General features: G+C 47.1%; 1 protein-coding gene across 1 annotated transcript; it reads right to left on the bottom strand.

Moving 5' to 3' along the window:
* Positions 1 to 317: 317 nt before the first annotated feature.
* Positions 318 to 23,654, bottom strand: MRPL54 (mitochondrial ribosomal protein L54). The gene is made up of 3 exons (XM_073594294.1): positions 23,505 to 23,654; positions 640 to 796; positions 318 to 556 (listed from the first exon to the last, which is right to left on the bottom strand). Exons 1-3 carry the CDS (start codon positions 23,590 to 23,592, stop codon positions 424 to 426), a joined length of 378 nt encoding a protein of 125 aa, XP_073450395.1. The 5' UTR covers positions 23,593 to 23,654; the 3' UTR covers positions 318 to 423.
* Positions 23,655 to 23,668: the final 14 nt, after the last annotated feature.

Raw genomic sequence — 23,668 nt, forward strand, 5'->3', positions numbered from 1 at the left:
GGGAGAGAGAGAAAGACGGACAGACCCCACGCAGTTTTTTATTTTTATTTGGTGTGGGGTTCCCCCTTAAGATCCACACCAGACTCAAAGGGCCTGGTATGGTCAGATCCCATTCGCTGAAGTCGCAGAGCAAAGTCGAATCGGAAGTCGTCTGACTTCCGTGTCGGAGCAGTGTGAACCTGACCTTAAATGATCTTACTGCAATGAGCGAGAACCCTCCTGCCAATGCACAGTCTGCTTGTGACAAATGTCAGTAAAATGTGTAAAGGCTTACTTTTACGCAAGTTCTCATTGTCAACAATTAATGGGACATAATATTAATAAAAATAATTTAATTGAAAAGTTTTTGATAGTTGTTTATAAGCTTGCTAACAAGCAATACTCTTCAGAACACAAAAACAACAAAGCAGAACCATTCGTTGATCAGAATTTCTTCACTTTGGCTAGACGGTTGTTCCTCCACATGTGCAGTTTTCTAAGCAGTTTCCAGTACTGAGGAGTATCTGGACTTAGATCTTCCAAAGGTTTAGGTGGACCAAGATCTAGTTGGAAAAGCCTGTGAGAAATATGGAAAGGGCAAAATGTGTAAGATTAAAGTGGAACCCAAAAAGCTGCACAGAAAAGGTTCTACTTACTTACCATTCTGGGTAATGAGAATCGTCCTTTAGCTGCACATCTGAACCAGACTTGTATATATTTAACCCCATAGCATGTGTGGCCAAGATATATGGGTCTTTGCAAACTTCAGGGCCTTTCTGAACTTCTTTGACAAGTCCTTTTCCTTTCCCTTTAATAACTGCAAAGCAAAGATCTGTGTAAATATTTTGAAATATTTTTTTCTTCTCCATTAACGGAACTTACAGTAGCTTAATTATAGCAAATCTGCTATCTGTAATTTTTAAAAAGACACTTTACTGACTGGAATGGCACCAACTGATTGGCATGGCGCAAATGTGGTACCAATTTACAAAACGGGATAGAACTGTATACTAGGAAACCAATGACCAGTCAATACTATGGAAGGTATTTAAGGCAATGGTAACAAAACCTATCCAGAAACTCTTTCGAGCTAAAAGATATCAGTGACAACCAGCATGGTTTTTTAAAAGACCTTTCTTGTCATATCCACTTCTCATCTTTCTATGAGAAAGTAAGAAATTGGATGGTGAAAGTCAAGGGGATGCAATTTATCCTGATATTGCTAAAGCATTTGATACTGTACCTCAAATTTTAAATCTATAAAATAAGGTCTGTTGGAGTTGATGGAATTGCATCTACATGGACAGGAAAACTGAGCTGGTCTATAATTCCCAGAGATGTAGTTTGGGCCCTACATTGGCTTTTCTCCAATCAGCTGGTACCATTCCAGTCAGTAAAAATTAGGAACAATGGTCTGGCAATTACTTGACTGAAAGAATTAGGAGTAGAAACATGGACTTTATAGGCACACATGTATATTGGGTAAAAAATGGTAAAAAAAAAGTTAGGTAAAAAAAGTTTAATAGGATAAAGTTAAAACTATTGTATACAAACAAGTAAAAAAACAAAAAACAAAAACACAGCCATGGCCTCAGTTATATATATATATTTTTTTTAGCTGGTGTTGCTGGATAATGTGAAAGCTATCAGAGTACCTGTAGAGCCATTGGATTGCTTTTACATGTGGTGGAAGGGGATATCCCCCTCCTTCCACCGCCATCCATTGCTTTCCTGGGCTCTCCCGTTCCACCAGGGAGCCCAGGACTTGGTTTCGCTGGCTTATTATAGAGATGAAGGAGGTCCCCTGATTATTTCTATGGACTATGAAACTAGAAGTGACAAGCATTTTGTCACTTTCAGTATCGGTTTGTTAATTACAAGCCATTGCCAGTTTGTAACTGCATCTGATCAAACCGATCTTGGATTGATTAGGTGCTTTTGAGAGCAGAGGAGAGATCTGGAGTCTAATAGACCTTAGATATCTCCATAAGAAGGACCTGTCACTGCCCATGCTATCACAAGGGATGTCGTTTATCCCTTTTGATAGCAATAAAGTTGATAAAAAAACAAAAAAAAAAAAAAAACTAACCCCTTTCCGCTGATGGTATGTATACATGTGGCCTGGGCTTTTTTCCGTGGGGCCACATATATGTGTACCTTTCTTTGTGCTGGAAGCACGCAGCACAGCATGCTCCCAGCACAAAGACCAGGTTCTCACCGAGAGCCCTGGGATTTGTACAAACGATCAGGATCCAGGACTACCGGTGCTGGGTCACCTGATTTCTGTGATCGACTCAGATTGGCTAATCACAGTGAGCAGTCACTGTAAGCTGTCCCGGTGTTTACTTCCTCTTGCAGGAGATGAAGATGTAAACAGATTGTAAGCTCTAACGAGCAGGGCCCTCTGATTCCTCCGGTATTAAAATTGTTTTTTTAATTGTACTGTCTGCCCTCATGTTGTAAAGCGCTGCACAAACTGTTGGCGCTATATAAATTCTGTATAATAATAAAAAAAGAAAAAAAAAAAAAAAAAAAAATGAATGGATCAAGGTTAAAAAAAAAAAAAAGAAAAAAGTGCACCATTGCTTCTGGGCCCCACTACGGGTACAAACAACAACATACACACACATATGTGGTATCGTTGCAATCGTAAGGTAAGCCTCATTATAGGCTTACCTGTAGGTAAAAATGTGCAAGCGGGTATACAACCGCTTTCATGACCAGGCCATTTTTTGCGATACGACACTATGTTAATTTGACTGACAATTGCGTGGTTGTACGACACTGTACCCAAACAAAATTGATGTCCTTGTTTCCCACAAATAGAGCTTTCTTTTGGTGGTATTTGATCACCTCTGTGGTTTTTATTTTTTGCGCTATAAACAAAAAAAAGGAGACAGACAATTTTGAAAAAAAATTAGTGTAGACAAAAAAAAAAAAAAAAAAAAAAGGGGAGGAGGGGTTTGTTTGCTAGCTTACCTTAGGGTTTTAAGCCATACCATACAGCCACTTGGCAGGGTATGCACTTGCATATAGGTTACCTTCTGTATGAAGCACACCTTGATTACAGCATGTCAGACACCTTAAGGTCCACTATAGGGGTGCTGAATATAATCGATGCATCGCAATTCCGCTGTCCACGATTCTGCATCAATGCTACGACTGGCTAAATAGTTTGGTGGATGACGTCACCTGGCGCACCGCGCCTCTCCTCACAGCAAGAGGAGCACTTTGAAAGAGGCACCGTGGGCGTTAGTCATGCCCTTTTTTCCCGCCCCCGCCTAGCCGCCGCTGACGTCATCCCCAGCATCGTCGTGTTGCAGGCTGCTGTGGGAGACCCGAACCAGCGTCCCGACTTCTGTCCTGTGTCCTCCTCACAGACTGCTGCGGGAGACCCAAGCAAGCGTCCCCGACTCCTGGATGCGCTTGTCCTCAGTCCTCCTCACACTCTCATGGGGTACTAAGGACAGCCACCTCCCACGGGTCTCTTTTTTCTATTTACCAATGGCTATAACTTAACTGTCATTTACCCAAGGATATGGTAGCAATGGCAAGTAGGTGCAGAACTGTCAGTTTTCTATTTTATCTAGCATTGCATTTCTCTATCAGGAACATATTTATCTCCAGCAGCAAATAACCCAATAGTATATCTACCCATTAGCAATACATTTACCTTTAGCTGCATATATTTTCCCCCCTGCAGTGTATATATAGTGTACTTCTAGGAGAATATGTACCTTTTTTTTTATTCTCATAGTTAGTGCAATTTGTTAAAGTGATACTAAAGGGTATTATTATTATTATTTTTTTTTTTAAAGAAAAGAAAAAAAAAAAAAAAAGGATATCATACTTACCTGCTAACTGCCTCCTGTAGCAGGTCTGCAGTCTCTGACCCTCTCCTGTAGCAGTTCTGCAGTCTCTGACCCTCTCCTGTAGCAGGTCTTCAGTCTATGACCCTCTCCTCTAGTATTTTTTTTGGGGGGGAAGCCTAGAGCTCCCCTTTAAAGTGATTGTAAATGCTAGTTTTTTTTTCCCCTATAAAAATAACAAACATGTCATACTTACCTGCTCTGTTGCAGTGGATTTGCACAGTGCAGCCCAGATCCTCCTCTTCTTGGGTGCCTCATCGCTGCTCCTGGCCCCTCCCTCCTGTGTTCAGTGCCCCCACAGCAAGCAGCTTGCTATAGGGGCAACCGAGCTGAGTCACAGCTCCTTATGTTCATTCAGACACGGAGCCCCGACCTCTCTCTCCCCTGATTGGCTAACTGACTTTGATTGACAGCAGCCTGAGCCAATGGCGACGCTGCTGTGTCTCAGCCAAATCAGGAGGAGAATCTCAGACGGCTGAGACATTCGTGGACATCGCTGGACAGAGAGGTACCTCAGGTAAGTAGTAGGGGGTAGCTGCCGCACACAGAAGGCTTTAGATCTTAAATGCACAAAGGATTAAAAACCTTCTGCCTTTACAACCCCTTTAAGTTGCTGTCTGCTGTGTTGAGACTTTGCTACACGCAGGGAGTTTTAAGAACAGATAAAAAAAAGGGGGGGGGGCAGGGTAGAGCTCTTCTGACTGCTTGAATTTTTTTAAAGAAAACAATGGACAGTAATCGGATATCAAATTGGATCGTTGACATATTAGTAATTGAATTGTGAGTGAAAGATGCGCACCTCTAGTCCATTACATGAAAAAAGCCTTGATGCACACAGTGCCCGCTTGTAACAGGCAGAACTCTGAAAAAGTTATAAAAGAATATACAGTTGTGCTCATAAGTTTACACACCCTGGCAGAACATATGAGTTCTTGGCCATTTTTCAGAGAATATGAATGATAACACAAAAAAACGTTTTTTTACTCATGGTTAGTGTTTGGCTGAAGCCATTTATTATCAAATCAACTGTGTTTACGCTTTTTAAATCATAATGGCAACAAAAACTACCCAAATTACCCTGATCAAAAGTTTACATACCCCAGTCCTTAATACCATGTATTGCCCCCTTTAACATCAATGACAGCTTGAAGTCTTTTGTGGTATTTGTGGATGAGGCTCTTTATCTTCTCAGATGGTAAAGCTGCCCATTCCTCTTGGAAAAAAGCCTCTAGTTCCTGTAAATCCTTGGGCTGTCTTGCATGAACTGCATGTTTGAGATCACTCCAGAGTGGCTCAAGGATATCGAGGTCAGGCGACTGAAATGGCCACTCCAGAACCTTCACTTTATTTTGCTGTAGCCAATGACAGGTCGACTTGGCCTTGTGTTTTGGATCATTGTCATGTTGGAATGTCTAAGTACGTCCCATGCGCATACATAGTTACATAGTTACATAGTAGGTGAGGTTGAAAAAAGACACACGTCCATCAAGTCCAACCTATGTGTGTGATTATGTGTCAGTATTACATTATATATCCCTGTATGTTGCGGTCATTCAGGTGATTATCTAATAGTTTCTTGAAGCTATCAATGCTCCCCGCTGAGACCACCGCCTGTGGAAGGGAATTCCACATCCTTACCGCTCTTACAGTAAAGAACCCTCTACGTAGTTTAAGGTTAAACCTCTTTTCTTCTAATTGTAATGAGTGGCCCCGAGTCTTATTAAACTCTCTTCTGCGAAAAAGTTTTATCCCTATTGTGGGGTCACCAGTACAGTATTTGTAAATTGAAATCATATCCCCTCTCAAGCGTCTCTTCTCCAGAGAGAATAAGTTCAACGCTCGCAACCTTTCCTCATAACTAAGATCCTCCAGACCCTTTATTAGCTTTGTTGCCCTTCTTTGTACTCGCTCCATTTCCAGTACATCCTTCCTGAGGACTGGTGCCCAGAACTGGACAGCATACTCCAGGTGCGGCCGGACCAGAGTCTTGTAGAGCGGGAGAATTATCGTTTTATCTCTGGAGTTGATCCCCCTTTTAATACATGCCAATATTCTGTTTGCCTTATTAGCAGCAGCTTGGCATTGCATGCCATTGCTGAGCCTATCATCTACTAGGACCCCCAGGTCCTTTTCCATCCTAGATTCCCCCAGAGGTTCTCCCCCCAGTGTATAGATTGCATTCATATTTTTGCCACCCAAATGCATTATTTTACATTTTTCTACATTGAACCTCATTTGCCATGTAGTTGTCCACCCCATTAATTTGTTCAGGTCTTTTTGCAAGGTTTCCACATCCTGCGGAGAAGTTATTGCCCTGCTTAGCTTAGTATCTTCTGCAAATACAGAGATTGAACTGTTTATCCCATCCTCCAGATCGTTTATAAACAAATTAAATAGGATTGGTCCCAGCACAGAACCCTGGGGAACCCCACTACCCACCCCTGACCATTCTGAGTACTCCCCATTTATCACCACCCTCTGAACACGCCCTTGTAGCCAGTTTTCAATCCAGGTACTCACCCTATGGTCCATGCCAACGGACCCTATTTTGTACAGTAAACGTTTATGGGGAACTGTGTCAAATGCTTTTGCAAAATCCAGATACACCACGTCTACGGGCCTTCCTTTATCTAGATGGCAACTCACCTCCTCATAGAAGGTTAATAGATTGGTTTGGCAAGAACGATTCTTCATGAATCCATGCTGATTACTGCTAACGATATCGTTCTTATTACTAAAATCTTGTATATAGTCCCTTATCATCCCCTCCAAGATTTTACATACTATTGATGTTAGGCTAACTGGTCTGTAATTCCCAGGGATGTTTTTTGGGCCCTTTTTAAATATTGGTGCTACATTGGCTTTTCTCCAATCAGCTGGTACCATTCCAGTCAATAGACTGTCTGTAAAAATTAGGAACAACGGTCTGGCAATCACCTGACTGAGTTCCCTAAGTACCCTCGGATGCAAGCCATCTGGTCCCGGTGATTTATTAATGTTAAGTTTCTCAAGTCTAATTTTAATTCCATCCTCTGTTAACCATGGAGGTGCTTCCTGTGTTGTGTCATGAGGATAAACACTGCAGTTTTGGTTACTGAAGCCCCCCGATTCACTCGTGAAGACTGAGGAGAAGAATAAATTCAATACCTTTGCCATCTCCCCATCCTTTGTAACCAGATGTCCTTCCTCATTCTTTATGGGGCCAATATGGTCTGTCCTCCCTTTTTTACTGTTTACATACTTAAAGAATTTCTTGGGATTTTTTTTGCTCTCCTCCGCTATGTGTCTTTCATGTTCTATCTTAGCCGTCCTAATTGCATTCTTTATAAAGTCTGAATGCTGAGGATAATCCCTCAACCTTGTATTTTTTGAAGGCCTTCTCCTTTGCTTTTATATGCATTTTTACATTGGAGTTAAGCCATCCAGGATTTTTGTTCGCTCTTTTAAATTTATTACCCAATGGGATACATTGGCTAATGCCCTTATTTAATATGCTCTTAAAGCAAACCCATCTCTTCTCCGTATTCTTTGTTCCTAATACTTTATCCTAATTTATGCCTTTTAGCAAGGTTTGTAGTTTAGGGAAGTTGGCTCTTTTGAAATTCAGTGTCTTTGTATTCCCTTTATGTTTCCTATTTGTGTGATTTATACTGAAACTAATTGACCTGTGATCGCTGTTACCTAAATTGCCCCGTATTTCCACATCTGTGATCAGGTCTGTATTGTTGGTAATCAGTAGATCCAGTAATGTTTTATTTCTAGTTGGTGCGTCTACCATCTGACCCATAAAATTGTCCTGCAAGAAGGAACTGGCGAGCCTTAAATGAATGCGCGGTTCCCTCCGCCCAGTCTATGTCTGGATAATTAAAATCCCCCATTATGATAACACTTCCCATCCTTGCTGCTAATCCAATTTGTGATAGGAGATCCGTCTCCACTTCCTCCTTCAGGTTAGGGGGCCTATAGCATACTCCCAGTATTATTTTCCCCTTAGCTTCATCCCTTTGGAGCTCTACCCATAAGGATTCCACCTCCTCTCTAGCTCCCTCAGTGATGTTATCTCTCACATTCACTTGTACATTATTCTTGATATATAGGCATACCCCTCCCCCTTTTTTACCCTCTCTATCCTTGCGGTATAGGGTATACCCTTGAATGTTTGCCAGCCAATCATGAGAGCTGTTGAACCAGGTCTCTGAAATTCCCACAAAATCCAAATCCTCCTTGTACAACAGTATCTCTAGTTCACCCATCTTGTCTGCCATGCTCCTGGCATTGGTGAACATGCCACATAGTTTAGACCGGTCACATATTGTCCTTATATTGGGTGTTTCAAAATTGCAACTAGGACTTGCTACTATACTCACCTTGTGTTTTTGTGCTTTGGTTAACCTACCACTAATGCCCCCAACACTACCCTCTGGAATATCATCCGCGCTGGCTATCACTGTCTCTGGACCCTCCCCCCCATCGCCTAGTTTAAAAACCCCTCTAACTTTTTGCCCATCTTCATTCCCAGCAGATCTGCACCCTCCTCATTTAGGTGCAGTCCGTCCCTTCTATAGTACCGGTTACCGACTGAGAAGTCGGCCCAGTCCTCCAGGAACCCAAACCCCTCCTTACTACACCAGCTCTTCAGCCACTTGTTTACTTCCCTAATCTCCCTCTGCCTTTCTGGTGTGGCTCGATGTACCGGTAGTATTCCTGAGAATACTACCTTGGAGGTCCTTTTCCTCAATTTAGCACCTAAGTACCTAAAATCGTTCTTTAGGACACTCCATCTGCCTCTGACTTTGTCATTGGTGCCAACGTGCACCATGACAGCCGGGTCTTCCCCAGCCCCTCCCAGTAATATGTCCACAAGATCCGTGATGTGCCGAACCCGAGCGCCCGGTAGACAACATACTGTTCGGCGCTTCAGGTCTTGGTTACAGATTGCCCTCTCTGTCCTTCTAAGAATTGAGTCCCCTACCACCAGAATCTGTCTTTCCTTTCCCTTTGCTGCCCCCCACTCTCACTGGAGGAGTTCTTCCCCTGGCAGCTAGGAGAGTCCCTCATCTCCAGCAGTGCTGGTCCCTGACTGGTTTCACCAATGACACTCAATGGAGCGTACTTATTGGGATGCTCCAGTCCTGGATCGGCCTCTCTAGCACTTCCCCCTCTACCCCTCCTGACTGTCAACCATCTACTCTTTGCTAGTGCCTGCGCCTCTTTGTCTCCACCCGCCTCTGTGCTGGCCCCTGCCGGCACCTGCCGTGTACATTCCTGGCTCTCCTTTAGTATGGAGGGACTTCTCAGTGCTGACAGTTGCTTCCCTAGATTCAGAACCTGGGCTTCCAGGGAAACAATGTGCTTACATTTTGCACAGCAGTATTCACCCTCGATCGGATGATCAAGGAACGCATACATGCGGCAAGATGTACAAAGAGTCGCCTCTCCACACCCGCCGGGCATCGTACCTATTAAATTTAGTGAGGATTTGGGGATTTTACCCTGTCCAAATTACCTAACAGCTAGCTTCCTGGCACTAATACTCAAGACAATACACAGGTACTCACAGACCTACGTGCAATCGCAGAACAGTCGCAGACCTACGTGCACTCGCAATACTCAAGTATACAGTACACAATACACAAGTACTAACGATCCACACACACTACTCAGACAACACTCAGATACTCATACTACACAGGTACTATGACCCCTGTTATAACCTCCTGTTTTAAACTCTAGTTTTTAACTCCCACTTCTACCAAGTTCCACTTCCACAAAGTTCCACAGCCAAAGACTGAGCACGCTCAGACTGAGTTCTACACCCAGTTAAATAGGCACCTGTGCGCAGCTTCCTGGCTGATGAATGCAATAGGGCTGAAAGGATTAATCGATTAGTTGGTCTGCTAACGGCATGCACCTTCCTCCCTGCCAGTCCCGCCTCCGGCCGAGTCCCGTACTACCAGGTGCCGCTGTATTCTCATGGGGTGCTCATGTGACCTGGCACGTCCGCCTCTCTCCTCCTCGCTGACATCAGCGGGTTATTCTCAGGCCCCCCCAGCTGCCTCGAGGAGAGAGAAAGAGAGACCATGAGCGCCGAGCTGCCATATAAAAAGGTAGCGGCTTACTTTTTCTAATACAGTGAGTGAACCTGGCATAACATTAATTTTAGTATCTCTGTGAGGGGGGGGGGGAATAGTGCCCCGTCATTGGTGTTGTTGGGGGGGGGGAGAATAGTGCCCCGTCATTGGTGTTGTTGGGGGGGGGGGGAGAATAGTGCCCCGTCATTGGTGTTGTTGGGGGGGGGGGGAGAATAGTGCCCCGTCATTGGTGTTGTTGGGGGGGGGGAGAATAGTGCCCCGTCATTGGTGTTGTTGGGGGGGGGGGGGGGAGAATAGTGCCCCGTCATTGGTGTTGTTGGGGGGGGGGGGGGAGAATAGTGCCCCGTCATTGGTGTTGTTGGGGGGGGGGGGAGAATAGTGCCCCGTCATTGGTGTTGTTGGGGGGGGGGAGAATAGTGCCCCGTCATTGGTGTTGTTGGGGGGGGGGGGAGAATAGTGCCCCGTCATTGGTGTTGTTGGGGGGGGGGGGAGAATAGTGCCCCGTCATTGGTGTTGTTGGGGGGGGGGGGGAGAATAGTGCCCCGTCATTGGTGTTGTTGGGGGGGGGGGGGGGGAGAATAGTGCCCCGTCATTGGTGTTGTTGGGGGGGGGGGGGGGGGGGGAGAATAGTGCCCCGTCATTGGTGTTGTTGGGGGGGGGGGGGGGGAGAATAGTGCCCCGTCATTGGTGTTGTTGGGGGGGGGGGGGGGGGAGAATAGTGCCCCGTCATTGGTGTTCCCGGGAGGAATATAGTGCCCCGTCATTGGTGTTCCCGGGAGGAATGGTGCCCCGTCATTGGTGTTCCCGGGAGGAATGGTGCCCCGTCATTGGTGTTCCCGGGAGGAATGGTGCCCCGTCATTGGTGTTCCCGGGAGGAATGGTGCCCCGTCATTGGTGTTCCCGGGAGGAATGGTGCCCCGTCATTGGTGTTCCCGGGAGGAATGGTGCCCCGTCATTGGTGTTCCCGGGAGGAATGGTGCCCCGTCATTGGTGTTCCCGGGAGGAATGGTGCCCCGTCATTGGTGTTCCCGGGAGGAATGGTGCCCCGTCATTGGTGTTCCCGGGAGGAATGGTGCCCCGTCATTGGTGTTCCCGGGAGGAATGGTGCCCCGTCATTGGTGTTCCCGGGAGGAATGGTGCCCCGTCATTGGTGTTCCCGGGAGGAATGGTGCCCCGTCATTGGTGTTCCCGGGAGGAATGGTGCCCCGTCATTGGTGTTCCCGGGAGGAATGGTGCCCCGTCATTGGTGTTCCCGGGAGGAATGGTGCCCCGTCATTGGTGTTCCCGGGAGGAATGGTGCCCCGTCATTGGTGTTCCCGGGAGGAATGGTGCCCCGTCATTGGTGTTCCCGGGAGGAATGGTGCCCCGTCATTGGTGTTCCCGGGAGGAATGGTGCCCCGTCAATGGTGTTCCCGGGAGGAATGGTGCCCCGTCATTGGTGTTCCCGGGAGGAATGGTGCCCCGTCATTGGTGTTCCGGGGAGGAATGGTGCCCCGTCATTGGTGTTCCGGGGGGGGAGGAATAGTGCCCCATTTATTGTGTCACAAGTTCAAATATACAATATAAAACAAATATATCAATATATCGTCAGGGTGTACGTTAATAACAGCATAGTATACAGGTGGTGGTCTAGAGCATAACACTTGGATATGACATTTCTAAAAAAATATTTATAACAGGTGTGCTCAGTCTTTGCTTTTAACACTGTGCATTTCACTAGTAAGTTGATATGTAAGTGACACACTGATAGTCATAAACAAGAGGAAACTGTAGTTGAACTATCTGCCAACAGGAAGATGAAACTAACTGAAGCTTCTCATCACAACCAAGACCTTGTTGGGTCGCAGCGGTTTATACCACTGACAGACCAATAGGGAAGGGGGATTTTAAACCGATCCCCTATTCCTTGATCAGGCTCAAGACTTTATGCTATCCTGATATGGTGCAGATAATTAATGTTTTAAGGATCTAATGGGTGACATTTGGAGCAGTCTATTGAGAACTAGCTGGGAGGGTGCCAGCAATCTTGAAACAGCTACATTAGTGGGGGGGTAAAAAGTTCCTCATCCACCGCGCCCAGCAGGCAAGTGACGGGGTTTAGACCGATGATATAGTATTAGTTACCGTCCTACAATATCTGAATATTTTGGGGCAGCGCCACATCAGGTGTATTAGACCCCCGTTGGCCCCCCCACATCTGGGGCACAGAGTGGACTCCCACCTGCCCCATCTGTGAAGCAGCACCGAGGTATGGTAGGTTCTATGCAAAACGAATAATTGGGAGAGCCTGTATGGTGCACTGAGACGATTGGCAGAGACTGTAAACATAGTTCCCAGTCCACGCCCCCAATCTCCCCTAGGTCCTGCTCCCGCCGGTGTCTACATGGCAGTTTGGCTGCGTCCTGCGTTCTAGATGAGAGTGTGCTGTATATTTGTGAGATCATACCTTTTTTATGCGTGTTAAATAAGTGGGTTATTACCGGATGTTCTATGTGTACCATCCTTGGACAGTTGTGTCTGCGATTGCATAGCATGCCGAAGTTGGAGGTACCTGTAAAAGTTATGTTTTGGTAGCCCGAACTCCTCCTGTAGATCAGTGAAGGATTTAAAAATGGTCTGTGTATAAAGTTGCGATATGTACCTAAGGTCCTTAGCCTCCCAAGACTGGAACCCCTCTAATTTCTGCAATTCCATGTAGCAAGGGTTATGCCACAGTGGAGTGTGGATCGTGAAGCCTTCCATACCCAAGCTATATTTAATGAGGCCCCATATTTTGGACAGTAGGTTTATGGAAGGCATCGATTTAGGGTGCTGGGGAAATCTGCCTCCAGATGTGAAGCGGCGGGGAGGTGGGGGGGGCATTTAACATGTCCCTGTCAGACCGCTCAAGGCATGGCAGATCGCACGCCGAGAGGAAGTCTCGGATATCCATGAGAGCAGAGGAGTACACATCTACAAAGAAATCTTGAAATGTCTTGATAACCTAAGTGCGAGCAGTCACCACCAGGCCGGAGGCACTGCTGCTATGAAGGAGGGGCCTCTACAGGACTTAGCCATCATGGCCAACATATGTCTGGTGTTCTCCCCTTCCTCATAGTATTTTTGTTGCAAGAAAAAAAACGCTTGTTTTCTGCTTTCGACATCGTCATATGATTAGCCAACTTTTGTGCCTCCAACCATCTCCTTTCTGTATGGTCAGTCGGGTTTGCAATGAACCCCGATTCCGCCTCTCTTAGTTCCTGCAGGACAGAGTGCTCCCAGGTCTTGGTCCTAGTCTTTATGGAGGAGATTGCCTTTATAAACTGGCCTCTGAGAAAGGCCTTAGGAGTGTCCCAGCACATGACCAAGGACGCCGTATTTGAGGAAATAAAATCCTCAATAGCGGTAGTTACTGGGTGTGGCGTAGGAAACAAGAAGAACCAAAATGGATTTATTTTTCAGTGATTCCTTTTGCTGGGGCCAGTGGTATTGATCTTGGCCCAGTATGGAGAGTGGTCAGCATCAGCAATATATAACATTTCCTCATTACAAAGACCAAGGTCAATTCTGGAGAGGCCCCTGTGTGATGCAGAGTGGCAGGAATAAGTCTTAGCTTGGGGTTTTTTTTAGGCGTCATGCAGACCCATCTCCTCTAGTAGATGAACGAATGGCGTCGGGCCATTGATCTTAGATCGATCAGGGTGGGCCATCGTGAGTTTGTCTATCTGGAAGTTTAATTATTAAAGTCACCCACAATAAGAGCGGGGACATTAGGGTGGTGGGCCAAAAAGCCTGCCAATATGTTAAGGACTTCTGCGGACCAGGGAGGAGGTATGTACACATTCGCTATTATACATTCCAAGCCCTCCAAGTTACATCTGAGAAAAGTATAACTCCCTTTGTCATCTATCACTGAAAGTGTGCAAGTAAAGGGGATCCCCTGAGGGATCAGTATACTCACTCCTCGGGAAAACGAGGAATATGCAGAGTGAAACTGTTGGCTGAACATACGAGCCGAGAATTGTATGGACTGGTCTGTATGCATATGCGTTTCTTGTAGACAAAGTATGGAGGCCCGTAGGCGCTTAGCCACATGTGTCACAGCCAACCATTGGGGGGGGGGGAATAGTTTGAGGAATACACAGACCTCTCCCTCTCACACTCCGGTCTGGAGCCACCCCTCTCCTTCCCACACTCCAGTCTGGTTCCTCCAGCGCGCTTTGGTCTGGTCCCTTGCCCCAGCCCACTCAAACCCTTTTGGGTCTGGCTTCTGGTCCAAACAAACTCCCTTTTTATCGCAACCCCCTCTGGTCTGGTTCCTCTCCCACATTCCCTCCCTCCCAAACTACTCTCTACTCCTAAATGCCTGGTCTCCAAACTAGGTTATAACCTCCTACTCTCTAGTAGAGTCCCCTCTCCCATTCAGGACCAGCCCCCTCACTGCATTGTCAGTAATGAATGAGGAATTTACTTTAGTAGTTATGTTGTGATGCAGTTTGAGTGTAACAAATTTACATTATTATTTGAAATAAACGAAAAAAATGGCATAGTAATTTTTTTAAATTATTTTTTGTCCCCAATTAATCGAAAAAATAATCGGCATTTGCATTTAAAAACCCACGTTTTTTATGCGTTTGTTAGGAAGCGGGCCGGTAAGGCAGCCTCTGTGTCCTTAACAAACTGATGAGTCATCAGCTGTCAGCGGAGCGTAAAAAAAAAAAAAAATTGACAGCAATATAAAAATTAGAGTTACTTACAGGTAACGTCTTTTCCAGAAAAACTTTCAGGACAGCAACCTATGAGAGACCTCGGCTCCTCCCGTCTTAGGCAACACTGCCCAGCCTAGATTTAAAAAGGCATGCTTCCCCGCCAGCTCCTCAGTTCTTCAAAGCAACTCCAGCCAGCTGGGGAGACACAAGAACACATCATACACCTTAAATTGCTTTTTTGATGGTTCCTGAGTCAGGAACCCAAAAAGAAAAAACAACAAGGGTGGGTACACGGTGCTGTCCTGAAAGACACCCAGAAAAGACGTTACCAGTAAGTAACTCTGATTTTCCCATAGGGTCTTTCAGGACAGCAACCTATGAGAGGATAAGCGAGCACTTACCCTTAGGGTGGGACTACGGCTTACAGGACTCTGTGTCCAAAGAGCCTGATCCCTCTGCTGACAAGATCAGCCTCTAGTGTGGAGTAAAAGGTAGGAGAGCTTAATCACGTTGCCACTGCACAGATTTGGGGCGGAGTAGCATCAGCTTCTCTGAGATCTCCCTACATATAAAGCTTGTCCGATTGTTAGCTAATGTCATCTTGCCCAGGTACTGCTAGAGATTTTAACCCTTACCTTTAGGAAGGAAACCCCTTATTGACACACAAACTAAAGGTCAAAGGAAGATCCCACGAAGGCCTACAATGAGTAAAGTTTGGTCCTACTGGGAAAACTGCAGACCTAACACTGGTCCAGCTGCCATAATGCCTACAAATCTCATGTAAGTGGAGCATAAAATATAATCTTAAGGGATCCCTTCTTAGCAGCCAGACCACCCGGTTCCCAGAGCCTTCAGGAGAGAGTTCTGTGGTCCTTTAAGCCAGTGTGATACAATGAGAAAGACCAAAGTGTTCTATGCCCACTAGTAAGACTGTGGGTGGGCGAGCTGGCATGGCACCTGGGGAAAATGCCAGCTCTGAGCGACAGCATCTACCCAGGAGTGCCAACCCTTTACTGGTTTAGGCCCAAAGAGGAGGTTCTATGGGAGGAAACCAGAGTTCCCGGGGGAAACTAGAGATCCCAGGGTTAACCGCCCTAAAGACGGTTCTTATGGAAGCGCCTGCAACTGCAAGAGGACTCCACTGAGTTTAGTCATAACTCCCGTCCCCAGATGAGATCGGGTGCATTCAGGGTGCTGTGGCCATAGCTCAGCCTTCCTACCTGGGTCACCCTTTAATTTCACAGGAAGGGCTCTGTTCCTGTCTGTTATGCGATTCAAGAACCGCCTCCAGCCCAGGACAAAGAACAGGTCACCTGTGGGAGGGATATCGCACAGTCTTGGACATGCTGTTCGTTACCCAGCACTTGGGGGGTTGCCCGTCCTCTTACTGACCGTGCATTAATGTGTCAGACAATATTCTGAGATGCACGACACCCCTTTCAGAAGAGAGTTCATTCTCTTGAGCATGGAATCCAACAATACCCCTCCTCTCCCAGGACTAGGCCGGTAAGTCTGGATCTGTGGAAAAAAACTGCGTCTGGAGGGTGCAGAGTGCACTGAACCAATGCCTTCTGAGAAGCTGGACCCTAGACTTCCAACGGACCTAATGAACAGGAACACCCTTTTCCACTGCTCTATCCCTGGTCGTGGAGCAGGAGTGTTTTTCTTGTCCTCCTGCAACCACCTCCTCCAGAGAAATTTTGTAATGAGGGGGGTCTACTGGATTCACCATTCAGGCCTTCTCCCACTTCTTAACAAGTGTTCTAGAAACTTGTGCATCTTACTAGGGTCTGGTCACCTGAAGGCCTTTAACCCTCCATGATGCCATACAGGGGGCCACCCCCTGGTCACCAGAGATCCCCTGTTTAGTTTCCTATATCAGGTGCATACAGGTGATGTGGCCATCAGGCACCATCCGGCCATCAACCCTGTAACAACAAAACACTAGTGAAACATGCAGGGTGCTAGCTTGGTTGGGATTCAAACTCATGAACTTACTATTTAAGGCACAGTTTAGGTGCAACACCTACAATGCAAGCTCTTTTTCCTCACTGTCCGTGAGTCGACCAGGAGAACCTGAAGACCCCTGCCTGAAAATTTTAGGTGAGCTGGTTTGCTGGTCCTACACAAGCAAAGTTTTCACTGCAGTGTCTATAGTGCAGACTCTGAGATCTGACCCTTGTGGTCATGAGTGCATTCTACCCAGACAATGCGTCAGATATATCAAATGCCAGCCTGAGTTTGGGGCATGTAAGATACCCCACACAAACACAGGGAGAACCCACAACTTGATGCAAGCACTAGAATGTTGGGGGATTTAAACTAACCACCCCAGTGTTGCCAAGCAGAAGTGTCAGCCACCCAGGCCTTCGCCCCTGGCTAGACACGCCCGAGTCACCAGGAGACCGCTCAAGGAACTGACTCTCAGCCCCATCAAATCAGTGACCCAGAGCTGAAATGTTAACCGCTGAGCCACTTCATAAAGTGACTTGTCAAAGGTCAGTAGGAGCTGACATGAGGACAAGATCCTATGTCTCCAGGCAGACTCCCATGGCTGCACTGATTGTGAGCCATAACTTGTCTTTCAGCCGCCAGCCTCATGTTTTTCCACACAGTGCAATTTCAGCCATAGCCACCTCCATACACCTCATGCAGGGGGGAGAAAAAAAAAAAAAAAGAAGATTGCCCTTCACCCAGTCCCTACTGATTACAAGGGGGGGAAAAAAAAAACAAAAAAAAAAAAACAAAACACTCAAAGGATGTTCATGGAAAGTACAAACACTTCAGGCTTACCTGAGAGGTGCCGGGGTCTGCTTCCGCTACCTGTGTAGGTGTCGCAGAAGAGTTCATCCCACCCCTTTGGTGGTCCGCAGCCGCTGCTGGGTCTTCCCCTTTTGAAAACCAGACCAGCAGGGATGCCAAGCCGAAGTTCTCATCTCTAGGCCACAGAGCTGCCACATGTCCAGCAGAAGGTGCAGGTGCTGTGCAGTACCTAGGATATGAACGGCTTTCCCTCATTGAGATTTGAACTCCATTGTATGGAGACTGTAACCAGCATCTCCGGTGCCCGCAGATGACGCAATATGCCCCAGAAGTGACCCCGCTGGATGCTTCCTGTGGGCCAGCTTAGTTCGCAATAGCTCCCCCCCCTCGCGCTCTGTGGCTTCCTTCTTTCCCCTAGACATACCAGCCATGCTGTCGGAAGAGAAAACTATGCCGCCATGTCGCCTATGCGATCGCGCTAATGGGGCTGACTTGTATGCAACAAAAAATGGAAACCTCTGGTCCCCCTTCCCCCCCCCCCCAGAGGTGACCGGAAGAAAAGGGTACGGTACCCTACTACCGCTGGTGAGGTACAGTCTGGGGCTGTGGGATTTACCACCCGCCCCTTGTTTCTGTGAGGCAGTCCAAAACCCTGGGACCTTCCCCCCACCACCAGCCAGACCCATAGGGACCACCCCCAGGAAAGCACATAGAACCACCAGCCCCCGGGTCCCATGTGCCTCCTCCCCTTGACCATCAAGAGGGAACCCCATCTGTGGAGCTACAGGTGATAGACAGGTAAGGGACGTAACCCCCTGGTTCTCCTTACCTTAAAGCGGGGTTCCACCCAAATTTTGAACAATATCTGTATGTATTCTCTTCCTTGCCTAGATGCTGACATGCCATTTAAAAAAATTTAAAACGCCGTAATTACCTTTTATTTTTCTATTCTTCTTTGCACTTCCTGGTTCTCCTCCCATGGGAGTAGGCGTGTTTCTAGCCTCTCCCAGACTCCTGGGAGCTAGTCTCAGGCTTCCCAGGATGCCACTGAGCATGTGCGGGAACGAGTGGTGAATGCTGGGAGCACAGCATTCACCACATCCAGGAAATAAATGCTTGTGGGCTTCAAATGCCCACAATGAAGATGGAAACCGCCTGCAGTGAATAATATAAGTTATTCTTTCCGACGAAATCTGACACAGGAGGACATATTACACACAATATGTGAGTATGTAATGCTGAGAAGAAAAGTTTGTGAATGAACTCAAAAAAAAACCCAAAAAAAACGATAGATAGGTGGACCCCCGCTTTAAGATGGCTGATGTCGGCAACGCCAGAAGCCGCTAGGATGGCCCCTGCCTCTGACATGCTCCCACCGTGAAAAGGATGGTCTTGCCTCTGGGCCCTCCAACCGCCTGTGTGACCTTTCCGGGTCCCCATCAGCCAAAGCCCGGCCCGCCTTCAGCACCCGCGGCTGGAACCGGAAGCCATGGATCAAGGAGAGGTGCACACCCCCTGCCGAAAACCCGCCACCTGGCCCCGCTGTGAGCTCCATCGCAGCTCGCACCAGAGTGCAAGGGGTGGTGGTGGTGGGGGGGGGTGTTGGAACAGCGCCTCCTCCTAAGTCTCCACTGAGAACCTGAAGGTCGGGCCCCCGAAGCATCCCACGACACAACTTTCGGAAAGCTGGGGTGGCAATAGAAACAACGGTGTGGCTGCCAAGTAACCCCTCTCCGAGGCATAGCACCACTAGTCCCCAGAGACCTCTGTCTCCTTCCTGGACATACAGGCTTCAGCCTTCCTGGCTGTCTTTAGCCACGCTCCTCGCAGTGTCTCCTTGCCGGAGGAAACACCGAAACTGAGAAGCTGGCGGGCAAGTATGCCTTTTAAATCTAGGCTGAGCGGTGTTTCCTAAGAAGGGAGGAGCCTAGGTCTCTCATAGGTTGCTGTCCTGAAAGATGATATGGGAAAACAATAAAACAAACACGTTAGTGTTGGATTATTCATTCAATACTTTGACTACATTACTCCTTTGAGGTAAGCATATGGTGTTTGACCTGCTATTGAGGTAACCTAATACACAGGCATTGTCATTTAGTGTATCTTAGCCAATAGTAGCACAAGTACTCATTGTTTGTGGTCTCTGATACTCCGCGTGTTGGTGGACTTTGCATGGGCCGGTGAGACTGTGTCCGCACGTCTTTCTGTCAGTGCTTTATGACCTGAAGACATTCCAACAGAGGTTGAAATTGATAACTCTTTATAAAGGTATCGTTTCAGTCCCATAAAAGTATTTATCCAATCCCCCCTCTCTGCAACAATTAATATATATTTTTTTCACGCTTTCCCTATTTATTAGGGGATAGTTCCTGTGACTAAATTAAATTACTGCTATGTATTTGTACACCATATTGTATGTGAATGTATGTATTTTTCTCTGATGTTATCATAGTGTCGATTTATATGTGATTGAGAGATTTGAGGTCCAGATGAAGCGGCTTTGTACGTGAAGGCCAGCAGCCCACTGTTGGAGCTCATTGGCACGCATTGCGGAGGTCAGTAAGGTCCAGATGATAGCAGGTTAGGCACTTCCTAATGGCTCAGTCCCTAGGAGCAGTAATAGATAATGGCCGACAGGCCCTCTTACCCGACCCAGCGATGGCGGTGCTGGGCAGCGGCATGGCCCTCTCTCTGGCTTTACCCAGCACAGTCCTCTCTCTCTTTTTCCTGTCTCCTGTAGCACTCACTCCCTCAGCTTTTTTACTGGTTCCAGGCTCTCTCTCCCCCTGCCCAGCAGCATGCATATTGGGGGCTGTAGCCTGCTCCCTGTGGACAACACTGGGGCCGCCAATCTTCCGAGACTACATGTCCCATGATGCTCCCCTAGTCTCTTCTGATTGGCCGTCCGCTGTGGCCAATCGAGAGGGAAACAGACAGGGCAGCAAGCTGGGTGGCAAACCAGATGAGAGCCGCTCTCTCTCCTTCTGCACTACTGACAGGAGAAGGGGGGGGCGAGCAGGGGCAACACTCGGACAGCCCGCAGCTCACCTCTCCCATCACAGCGGCACTGCTGAGTTCTCTGGCGGACTGAGTGGGCGAAAAGATCCCGCTGTCACTGCTTCACTGATAGAAAGAGGGGCTATACAGCAGCCTCTACAACTGCTTCCTGGATGGTGTCAACCCTCTGGTGAGTGTCACCCAGGTGTAGAGCTGCACGATTCTGGCCAAAATGAGCATCACAATTTTTTTGCTTAGAATAAAAAGATCACGATTCTCGCGCCGTAAAATCTTTCACATTATACAAAAAAAAAAAAAAAAAAAAGGGCTAACTTTACTTGTTAGATTTTTTTAAATTTAATTAATTAAAGTAATTTTTTCCAAAAAAAAAAATGACTAAAAAAAAAAAAATAATAAAATTGTGAAACACTTTAGTCAAGATCGCAATAACGATTCTTGACGATTAATCACGATAACGATTCTTGACGATTAATTGTGCAGCTCTACCCAGGTGCGGTCTGCACCCCCATAGTGATGCCACTGGATAAGACCCTCCAATGGTAATAGTAGTAATTCAGTACCATTCCCCTGCATTTAATATTTTGAACCTGTATCATAGGAAAACAGGTTAAATGGACTGTAGTGCATTTGTGCAAACTGCAAAACGCACTTAAAAACGCATATGTGTGAACCTAGGATTGGAATCACTTCCTGTTGCCCAGGACTACTTGTCCCACAAGGCATTGCTCCACACACATTCACAAGTTCTCAGGCACTTACTGACATGTAATTAGGAAAAAAGAAGAGCTCCCCCTTTATTGGGACTTTATAGGCAACACACACTTGGCTAGTACAAAAAAGTCAATTTTATTGAATATGAATATATGAAAATATATATATATATATTCAGGAAAATGAGGAATTGTTAAAAACCAACAAAATGGTTTACAGACAAGAGGAAAACAAAAAACACAAGACAACAATTTACATGAACAGTATGACAATAAGATAATATTCTCCGGTGAGTGACCGGGAATTATCATTCACCGGAGAGTATTATCTTATTGTCATACTGTTCATGTAAATTTCATGTTGTCTTGTGTTTTTTGTTTTCCTCTTGTCTGTAAACCATTTTTTTGGTTTTTAACCATTGATCATTTTTCGGATTGAATTATATTATAATATATATTCAATGAAATTGACTTTTTTGTACTAGCCAAGTGTGTGTTGCCTTTAAAGTCCCAATGAGGGGGGGGGGGGGGGGCTCTTCTTTTTTTTTTTTCCTAATTGCATACTAGTGATGTGGCAACCACACTTCTGGGATCTGGCATGATGAAACCCTCTTCTTTGCTTTATTGACATGTAAGGACGTATGTGTGCTGTACTGTGCATACCGACATGTAAGGACTGTGTACTGAGCTGCATGTGTGCTGCACTGTGTACACTGACATGTAAGGACGGTGTACTGAGCCAGGGGCGGGCTGGGCCGTGGGGCAGGGTGGTAATCGCAAATGACCACAACATACAATGTAATACTGACATATAATCACACACATAGGTTTGACTGGATGAACTTGTGTCTTTTTTTCAACCTCACCTACTATGCAACTTACATGCAAAACGGCCGCCTGTTGCCGATTTTGTTTTTTTTTCCCTTGGAGGAAATTGAGCCGGGGTGCATGGTCGCCAACTAGCTGATGCACGCTGTTGCATTATGGGAGTTGTAGTCCACTCTGCGTGCGCTCAAGCTCCCAGTGGGTGGGGAAGCAGCGTAGCGAAGCCAGGAAACTACAACTCCTGAATCTTGGAGGCAGGGACTCAGGACCCACGTGACTGGCTCAGGCTGCAACTTTACTTGACCCCAGGAGGACAGGAGCATCATCCCCCCAGGTTGAAGGAGGCTGTGCAATGATCTGCTGAGCTTGCACTGGTGGCTGCCATCACTGAGGTGAGAGACCCTGACATCCCCAGGGCCAGCTGCCCCCCACATCCCATCCATCTCCCCCCCATACACCCCATTTACCCTGCCGCAGTGCCTACCCAGTAACCTTAACATAGCCCTCAACCTTAACATAGCCAGCTCCCGGCAAGACACGTGGGTCCGCAGCCGCCATGACACACAGGTCAGCAGCTGGCTCCTAGCAGGAACCATAGGTCAGCGGCTGGCAGGACCCACAGGTCAGCGGCCAACTTCCAGCGAGACCCAAAGACTCCTGCTGGGAGCTGGCCCATGACAGCGGATCTATGGGTCCTGCTGGCCACTAACCTGTGGGTCCTGCTGGCTATGGTCTGTGGGTCCTGCTGGCCACTAGCCTTGGGTGACCAGATGTCCCCGGTTTCCAGGGTGAGTCCCCGGACTGAGGACACTGTTCCTGGACCAAGTCTGTCCCCGGTTTGCAGGGCCAATCCTGGGCTGGTGCACCATGAGCTGGGACAGAAGGGGGCCCCCAGGGCCAACTCTACCATGGGTCCTGCTGGGCCCATTGGGCTGCCTCAGAGGGGAAGGGGAGGGGCAAGCGCCGCTGGATTACACAGAGCGGGGATCTCCTACTTATCCAGCGGCTGCTGTCATATGAAGTCCCGCCTCTTGGACCGGCTCCTTTGATAGACAGGCGCACTGGTGCTGTCTATCATGGGAGACGGTCCAGGAGGTGAGACTTCGCATGACAGCGGCCGCCTCGGGTAAGCGGAAGATCCCCACTCTGTGTAATCCGATGGGCACTGGACAGGCTGCATTAGATGGCACTGGTGAGGCTGAATTGAAAAAAAAAAACAGGTGGGCATGGATGGTGAGCTGATTCGGTGGTTCAATGGGCCACTTGACTGGATTTGCCCCCCCAGGCCTAAGGCCGCCAGCCCTCCCCTGTACTGAGCAGTATTTTCTGATATGTAAACAAGTAATGCATTCTGTATGCAGGCCAACTAATCGATTATACCAATTAGTTGTTTCAGCCCTAACCAATATGCAGTTTAGTACTGTACGTCCCCTGACCTTCTCAGTATAGGGTGAAAACACTATCCGCATTACAATTAACTGTTGTCACCGAGAAGCTAAGAATTATTAATAGTATTTAACATATTAGTATAACAATGATTATTATCGTCTCTTTTCTCACCCGCTTTCTTTGCGTATCCCCGTAGCTGAACACTCCCGTTACTTCTAAGCAGAGCTCTCACAGCTCTAAATGTTCCTAAAGCAGCCATGGTTTAAACTAACTTCCGGGTCATTGGTGGCGCGATGCACTATGGGATGGTTAGGCTCTAATCCCGCCTCCTCCCC

Source organism: Aquarana catesbeiana, linkage group LG01 (assembly GCF_042186555.1).
Source record: "Aquarana catesbeiana isolate 2022-GZ linkage group LG01, ASM4218655v1, whole genome shotgun sequence".
NCBI classification, from domain to species: domain Eukaryota; kingdom Metazoa; phylum Chordata; class Amphibia; order Anura; family Ranidae; genus Aquarana; species Aquarana catesbeiana.

Coding starts and splice junctions, on each gene's coding strand:
- MRPL54 (XM_073594294.1), bottom strand. CDS start 23,592: ATGGCTGCTTTAGGAACATTTAGAGCTGTGAGAGCTCTGCTTAGAAGT. Junction 797..23,504: donor GGGATACGCAAAGAAAGCGG/GTGAGAAAAGAG, acceptor TTTGCTTTGCAG/TTATTAAAGGGAAAGGAAAA. Junction 557..639: donor GATTCTCATTACCCAGAATG/GTAAGTAAGTAG, acceptor TATTTCTCACAG/GCTTTTCCAACTAGATCTTG.